This window comes from Gadus morhua, chromosome 9, assembly GCF_902167405.1.
Source record: "Gadus morhua chromosome 9, gadMor3.0, whole genome shotgun sequence".
Classification (NCBI taxonomy): Eukaryota; Metazoa; Chordata; class Actinopteri; order Gadiformes; family Gadidae; genus Gadus; species Gadus morhua.
This window is the reverse complement of record NC_044056.1, coordinates 222866-231082: the sequence shown is the minus strand read 5'-3', so window position 1 is coordinate 231082 and position 8217 is coordinate 222866. Positions and strand designations below refer to the sequence as shown.

The window sequence follows — 8217 nt, the reverse complement described above, 5'->3', positions numbered from 1 at the left end:
GGGGGGGGGGGGGGGGGTCAGTCGTCTCGTTTCTTGTGGTGCTCGTGCGCGTCCTTGTGGAGGATCCAGACGTCCGGGGGCTGCTGCTGGCTGACGTTGTTGTTGTTGACAATGTTGTTCTCGTTATCGCGGTAGCTGTGGTTGCCGTTGGCGACGGCCGGTCTGGCTTTGCTGCGGTTGGAGGGGGCGTGTCCCCGGCTAGCTGCGGCGCCCGTGACGCCGCTACCCCCGTCCCCAGCGTGGCCACACCCGCCCCCGGTGTCGGCGAGCGGCGTGCCGGCGGTAGTGGCGGCGGGGCGGGTCTGCTGCCCCCTGCTGCTGGGGACGGGGAGCTGCGATTTGAGCCGGGGGCCGGAGCGCCGGGGGCTCTGGGGGGCCGGGCTGGGAGCGCTGGCCGGGGGGGCTACGCCGGACCGGGGGCCGTCGGTCTGAGGACACACGCGACACACGGCCTGAGAACGGGGGCTAACGGAGGCACCACTACATTCATGTTCTGTGTTTCAGGTCTTCTGCGTCTGTTCTGGGTGTTATTTTATCTCGTTTTAAATCTCTTTCTCTTATACTTTCTGTGATGTCCGAGCAGCCATGGTGAGCGTCTGCAGTGGAGACTAGCAGGGCGTTCCTCTAATGGTCTGGGGCTGGTCGGTCCCACTCGCTGGTCTGAACGGAGAGCGAGCTCAGCGAGGCCGACCGGACGACTCAACAACAACAATGGCTGCGCCCGTGAAGAGATTGATTTTATTTGTATTTTTAATCACGCTTTTAAATGCTCTTACATCCTTGATTACATTGCTACTTTATTCCAGTCACCTATTTATGCATTGCACAGTCTTTCTGTGCGTGCAATACAACGTAAGGTTGTGTTGTTTGTTTGCTAACTGCTTAAGAGGCTAATGTAGCTAACAATAACAATGACGAGCCAATGAGAAACGGGAACGCTATAATTGCTGCCAGCCAGGAAATGACATCACATTCTCGCTAGAGAAGGTCGGACATACCGGCGTACCGTACAAACGGATAGCACCACTACAAGCTCAAGGAGGGTGGCAGAGCTGTCGAGTCATTGGTCAGACGCAGTCACATGACGCCGCCGCTCACCTCCTGGCTGTGTGGTTGTGGGCGGGGCTGTGGGCTGTCTTCTAGCCCCCTGCATGGAGGGGGACTGGGCAGGTCCATCATGTCGTCCACGGGGGTCGGGACCATCTACGGCAAGCACAGCAGGACAACACGGGGGAGTGAAGAAGGGGCAGGGGAGGCCTAGTGAGTGGGTATCATACCTTCTCTACGGGAAGGACATCCCCAGAAAACAGGAAATTATATATATATATATATATATATATATATATATATATATATATATATATATATATATATATATTACAATTAGGGCATTTAGCAGACGCTTTTATCCAAAGTGACTTACATCGGTTATAATATATTTTATAATAGGTAATAACAGCTGTTCATAAAGACACGGACAGACAGAGTTGAGTATGAATGCAAAGTATGTAAAACTTGTGATCAAAGTGATATCTGCTAACCTGCTGCTCAGCAGGTTAGCAGATATCACTTTAACACCAGCATGTGGTTTGGTTGGTGTGTGTGTGTGCGTGTTGTGCATGTGTGTACCTTGCTGATGTCAGGCTCTGACTTGCTGGTGCACATGCTCTGTAGCTCTCGAATCAGGTCCGTCTCTTCGTCTGAAAACACAGACGGACAGACAGAGTCCCCGGCCGCAGTCCTGCAACACACACGCACGCACGCACGCACGCACACACACACACACACACACACACACACACACACACACACACACACACACACACACACACACACACACACACACACACTGAGCAATTGTTCCCAGATTGGAGTCTTGAGTGATGTTGATCTACTCTGTAGGCATCATAGTTGGACGTCTTCAGCATCGTTCCTATCCATTCAAATCGATCCGGCAGAGGGCCCAGCAGAGCTAATCCAGGTCCTCTCTTGTGTATGAAAGCCCGAGCACTGCTGCCCCCTGCTGGCTCTTCATATTACAGATGCCTCATATCATTTATTAAGTCCCAAACGCCCCACTGACCTCTGGTTGTTGCCGTTGGTGAGACTGACATCAACACTGGAGAGTGAGCCTGCAGAAACAACATAAACAGGGTTGACCTTCCAATGACCTCACACACGCAATAAAGACCCCTGTCACAGTGGCTTCATCGTGGGACTGTCGCTCACAACCCTAATTATGGGTCTGCTACCTCCCTTTAACAGGACGCAGGTAGAAGACCGACCCAGTGTTAGGGCTACCGGCCACGCCCTGGTCCATTAGACACACTGGCCATGCTTTGGGTTAGGACCCCCCCCTATGGGCCATTAGACACACTGGCCATGCTTTGGGTTAGGACCCCCCCTATGGGCCATTAGACACACTGGCCATGCTTTGGGTTAGGACCCCCCCTATGGGCCATTAGACACACTGGCCATGCTTTGGGTTAGGACCCCCCCTATGGGCCATTAGACACACTGGCCATGCTTTGGGTTAGGACCCCCCCTGTGGGCCATTAGACACACTGGCCATGCTTTGGGTTAGGACCCCCCCTATGGGCCATTAGACACACTGGCCATGCTTTGTGTTAGGACCCCCCCTATGGGCCATTAGACACACTGGCCATGCTTTGGGTTAGGACCCCCCCTTACCCTCTCTGAAGGAGCCGCCACTGCTCCAGCCGGAGGACGAGCTCGTCTTCTTTCGAGGGCTGGTATTGGCTCGTCGCCACATGCCGCTGGCCCGCCCCTTCCTTTCACTGCCACCGGTTCCCCTACAGGAACCAATGGCTGAGAGGGGGAAGGTCCCGCCCCTTAACTCCACCAGGTACGGGTCGAGCTCTGAAACACAGGAGCACAGAAGTCAGTGAGTACACACGGCTCTCCTGCGGCCAGAGTGGGACCCCCAGACGGGAGTGAGATCTGCTGAGAGGCCCGACACCGGGGGTCTACCGGCCTGGCCGAGACCCAGCGTAGATTGATCCTGGTCTGGGAGGCCGCTGTTGTTTTCTTCAGCACCAGAGGCGTGATCAACGGGCCTAGCTCAACTGACTCTGTACGCAATCGGCTGCTCGCCGTCGCTTCCCTGTCGTCATTGTGTTAAACCAGCCAATAGCGTGCCAGGGGGGGAAGCCAGCTTGGTGATTGGCATGGGGATATTGCTCTTCTTCCGACCCTTCTGCAGGGCGGACCCAGTCTAGGGGTCTACCTCAGTCCATGTTCTCCTCAACACCCGAGCCCATCTCATAAAGGGTGGCTCTGAACCGGGCCAGCTGTGTGGTCACACACACACAACGACATGTCTCCGTGTGGTCACGCACACACACAACGACATCTGTGGCAGGCTGAGGTGGGTCAGGCTGAGGCTGTGAGGCTGAGGTGGGTCAGGCTGAGGCTGTGAGGCTGAGGTGGTGAGGCTGTGAGGCTGAGGTGGTGAGGCTGTGAGGCTGTGAGGCTGAGGCTGTGAGGCTGAGACTGTGAGGCTGAGGTGGTGAGGCTGTGAGGCTGAGGTGGTGAGGCTGTGAGGCTGTGAGGCTGAGAGGCTGAGGTGGTGAGGCTGAGGCTGTGAGGCTGTGAGGCTGAGGTGGTGAGGCTGAGGCTGTGAGGCTGTGGCTGTGAGGCTGAGGCTGTGAGGCTCAGGCTGTGAGGCTGAGGTGGTGAGGCTGTGAGGCTGAGGCTGTGAGAGCTGCCGCCGGCGCCTCGAGGCCGGTAGACACTCAGCGTCTCGTACGAACGCCTTCGCTTTTCTTCAATCACTTCCGAGGAGCGGAGAGGGTGCATCGGGAGCGTTTATTTGAGTGGGTTGTACGTATAAATATAGACTTTCCAGTCAGTTACCTTCACGAATCAAAACGGAAATGTTTGTGTCTGCCTACGCTGCCTCATCCCGCATGGACGCACAATAAGAAGTAATCGCAGCGATGGTAAGCTCTGAGCTAAGGAGCTTACGCGGCTGTTTGAGGGGGTTTTCAGCGCAGAATAGCTTCGTCCCGGCGAGGTTCCAGCGCATGTTGGCCAGAAAAAAGATGCTAACATGGACACGGTTGTTCCCCGAGTGCAGGACACGTGTTCCCCTGAGCGTCACAAGTCACTCTGACCTTCAGAGGACGGTCCTACATCTCCTGCCTCCTGCCTTAACTCGTGTCCTTCACTTTGAATCAAACACTCAAACACACACACACACTCAAACACACACACACACCCGCTCAAACAAACAAACACACACACACGCTCAAACAAACACACACACACACACACACGCTCAAACACATGCACACACGCACCGGCTCTCGGCAGGGGGCATCCCGGGACAACAGCCTTGTTGAGCAGGATGCTGAGGGCGGCTTTCACCACCGCCTGCTGCCCGGGACTCAGGCCCTGGTTGCTAGGAGACGTCTTCTTGGGCGACGATGGAGACGGGCGCCCGGCTGTCACCCGGGAAACCATGGCCTCCTCCACGCGCGGCACGATGATGGCATTCCAAAGACGCCCCAACCACCTGAGGGGACACGCGCGCACGTACACACACACGCACACGTACACACACACACACACACACACACGCACAGAGACACAGACACACACACACACACACACACACGCAGAGACACAAACACACGCACAGAGACAGAGACAAAAACACACACAATGGTTAATAAACATGACTACTTGCATGAACTTCAACAGCAGACTCATGGCCTCATTCAGTCTTTAGTAGTTTCTAGACACACACACACACACACACACACACACACACACACACACACACACACACACACACACACACACACACACACACACACACACACACACACACACACACACACACACACACACACACACACACACACACACAGCTGGGACTGACTTGGTGGTGGCCTGGGGCGTGTGAGGGACCAGAGGACAGGACAGGAAGAGCTGGGGGCCCAGCAGGGCCTCGGGACAGCCCAGACGGGACACACAGGCGTTAAGCTGCTGCCACACCTGACACACCCACAGCACGGAGCGCTCCATCAGGCCCGCAGGGGCCCAGAGCCCGGTCCCCACCTGGAGACAGACAGAGAGACAGACAGAGAGAGAGACAGAGAGAGAGAGCGACAGAGAGACAGAGAGAGAGAGAGAGAGAGAGAGACAGAGAGAGAGAGAGGGAGAGAGATGTGGAGAGAGAGACAGAGAGAGAGAGACAGAGAGAGAGAGAGAGAGAGACAGAGACAGAGAGAGAGAGAGACAGACAGACAGAGAGATACAGAGACAGATAGATAGACAGGGAAAGAGAGAGTGAGAAAGCGAGAGTGAGAGAAGAGAAAGAGAAAGAGAGAGAAGAGAGTGTGAGAGACAGACACACAGTGAGACGGACAGAGAGTATGGAGAGGAAAAGGGGATATATGGAGAGATGGACAAAGAGGCCAGAGATGGAGGGAAGGAAATGGGGTAGAGCGAGAAAGAGACTGTCAGTGTCAGGTCAAAAGCACATCAATCAGTTAATTGCTATCATGCATCGTGTTATTCCCCTAAGCACCCCGGGCCTTTCCCCGGCTGAGGGAGTAAGTATCATCCCGACGGACCTTGTGCAGCAGCTTCCGGCGGAGGTGCCTTCCCAGAAGGCCGTGCAGCGGCTCTTGCTCCCAGCGCAGGGTCACCCATCGGAAGTGTTGCTGGAGGCGGAGCTCACAGCCCTGGAGGTGTGGCTTAGACAATGTGCCAATCAGAAAGCAGCCTTCCCGGAAGTAGTGAGGACCTACAGGCAGGTGTCAAGAAAGTATGTATAGTCCGTTAGCCGGCTGTTTATTCACTCTGATCTTGGGTTAATACATGAGGCGAGTTCTTATCACAGTCAACAGATCAAGCTCAAAGGTCCCATGACATGTCACCAGGCGAGAGTGTGATTAGCCGTAACAAGAAAATAAATAAAAGGGGCAGACTTTCAGAACGGCTTGTAATGGCTAATCACACTCTCACCTGGTGGCATGTCATGGGACCCTTAACCCCTAACCACAGCAGGTGTAAAACACTTCTTCATTGGTGAGCAGCCCCAACGAGAGGGACTGAGGGCGTTCTGGAGGACCACTATCTGTAGTACGAGTGAGATGTATGTAATGTATTACATGTAGGCCACACCCCCTCTTTGTGTTTGTCATTGCCCCTAGCATCAGCTTTAGGTAGCTTCTTTGGGGACCAGTTCACATGCATGGACATGGTCTCTAATGTCTACGCATCATGGATGTGAATAGAATTCATTCATTCAGGGGTCTGGATTGGTACGGCGCCACGTGAGCCCAGCTATCCCCAGACCCAGCTCAGTCTGTGATTGGTCCTGGTCTGGGGAGGCCGCTGTCGTTGTCTTCATCACCAGAGGCGTGATCAACGGGCCGAGGTCAACTCTGTACGCTGCTCGCCGTCGCTCCCCTGTCGTCATCGTGTTGAACCAGCCAATAGCGCGCCAGGGGGAACAGCCAGCTTGGTGATTGGCTCCCGCAAAAACGTATCGGAAGCAGAAAGAAATGTATTGCTCTTCTCCAGACCCGTTCTGCCGGCGATCTCAACGCACCGGCAGAACGGGCGGGGGGCCCCCGGTCTAGGGGTCCCCTACATGGCTCTCATTGGTTGTGGGGGGGGGGCTCCCGGTCTAGGGGTCCCCTACATGGCTCTCATTGGTTGTGGGGGGGCTCCCGGTCTAGGGGTCCCCTACATGGCTCTCATTCCTTGGGGGGGGCTCCCGGTCTAGGGGTCCCCTACATGGCTCTCATCCCTTGGGGGGGCTCCCGGTCGAGCAGCCCTACCTGTGGGCAGAGCCAGGCTGGCCGACCCCCTGTTGTCCAGGCTGTGGCACAGGTCTCCCAGCAGCGCGCCCAGGGAGGGGGTCCTGTCCAGACCCTCCAGCAGCACCAGCACCGAGCCGGCAGCCGCCGGGACGTCAGCCGGGACCGCCGGGACCGCCGGGACCAGGAAGCCTGGGGAGAGAGAGAGGTCACGTGATCACCAGGGCTAGGAGCGTTGGCTGCGGCTCAGATCGCCCGCATTGAGCGCGAGACCGAGACCCCCTGACCGAGACCCGCGAGACCGAGACCCGCGAGACCGAGACCCCCTGACCGAGACCCGCGAGACCGAGACCCGCGAGACCGTGACCCCCTGACCGAGACCGAGACCGAGACCCCCTGACCGAGACCCGCGAGACCGAGACCCGCGAGACCCAGACCCGAGAGACCCAGACCCGCGAGACCGAGACCCGAGAAACCGAAACCCGCGAGACCGAGACCCCCTGACCGAGACCCGCGAGACCGAGACCCGCGAGACCGAGACCCCCTGACCGAGACCCGCGAGACCGAGACCCGCGAGACCGAGACCCGAGAGACCCAGACCCGCGAGACCGAGACCCGCGAGACCGAGACCCGCGAGACCGAGACCCGCCTGAACGAGACCCGCCTGAACGAGACCCGCCTGACCGAGACCCGCGAGACCGAGACCCCCTGACCGAGACCCGCGAGACCGAGACCCCCTGACCGAGACCCCCTGACCGAGACCCCCTGACCGAGACCCGCGAGACCGAGACCCGCGAGACCGAGACCCGCGAGACCGAGACCCCCTGACCGAGACCCGCGAGACCGAGACCCGCGAGACCGAGACCCGAGAGACCCAGACCCGAGAGACCCAGACCCGCGAGACCCAGACCCGCGAGACCGAGACCCGCCTGACCGAGACCGCGAGACCGAGACCCGCGAGACCGAGACCCGCGAGACCGAGACCCACCTGACCGAGACCCCCTGACCGAGACCCGCGAGACCGAGACCCGCGAGACCGAGACCCGCGAGACCGAGACCCGCCTGAACGAGACCCGCCTGACCGAGACCCCCTGACCGAGACCCGCGAGACCGAGACCCGCGAGACCGAGACCCGCCTGAACGAGACCCGCCTGACCGAGACCCCCTGCCCGAGACCCGCGAGACCGAGACCTGCAAGACCGAGACCCGCCTGAACGAGAACCCCTGACCGAGACCCCCTGACCGAGACCCCCTGACCGAGACCTGCGAGACCGAGACCCGCGAGACCGAGACCCGCCTGACCGAGACCCGCGAGACCGAGACCCGCCTGACCGAGACCCGCCTGACCGAGACCCGCCTGACCGAGACCCGCGAGACCGAGACCCGCCTGAACGAGACCCGCCTGAAAGAGACCCGCGAG

At 58.1% G+C, this 8217-nt stretch overlaps 1 protein-coding gene across 1 annotated transcript in view; it reads right to left on the bottom strand.

The window, feature by feature from the left end:
• cttnbp2 (cortactin binding protein 2) overlaps positions 1 to 8217 on the bottom strand; it is a 50466-nt gene continuing 42249 nt past the window's right edge. The window contains exons 15-23 of the mRNA XM_030366295.1: positions 6819 to 6989; positions 5604 to 5776; positions 4907 to 5085; positions 4323 to 4537; positions 2692 to 2880; positions 2084 to 2132; positions 1630 to 1741; positions 1099 to 1203; positions 1 to 428 (exon numbers count right to left, since the gene is read on the bottom strand). Of these exons, the coding sequence (XP_030222155.1) occupies positions 18 to 428; positions 1099 to 1203; positions 1630 to 1741; positions 2084 to 2132; positions 2692 to 2880; positions 4323 to 4537; positions 4907 to 5085; positions 5604 to 5776; positions 6819 to 6989 (1604 nt within the window). The 3' untranslated portion in view covers positions 1 to 17. The remainder of the gene's footprint in view (positions 429 to 1098; positions 1204 to 1629; positions 1742 to 2083; positions 2133 to 2691; positions 2881 to 4322; positions 4538 to 4906; positions 5086 to 5603; positions 5777 to 6818; positions 6990 to 8217) is intronic.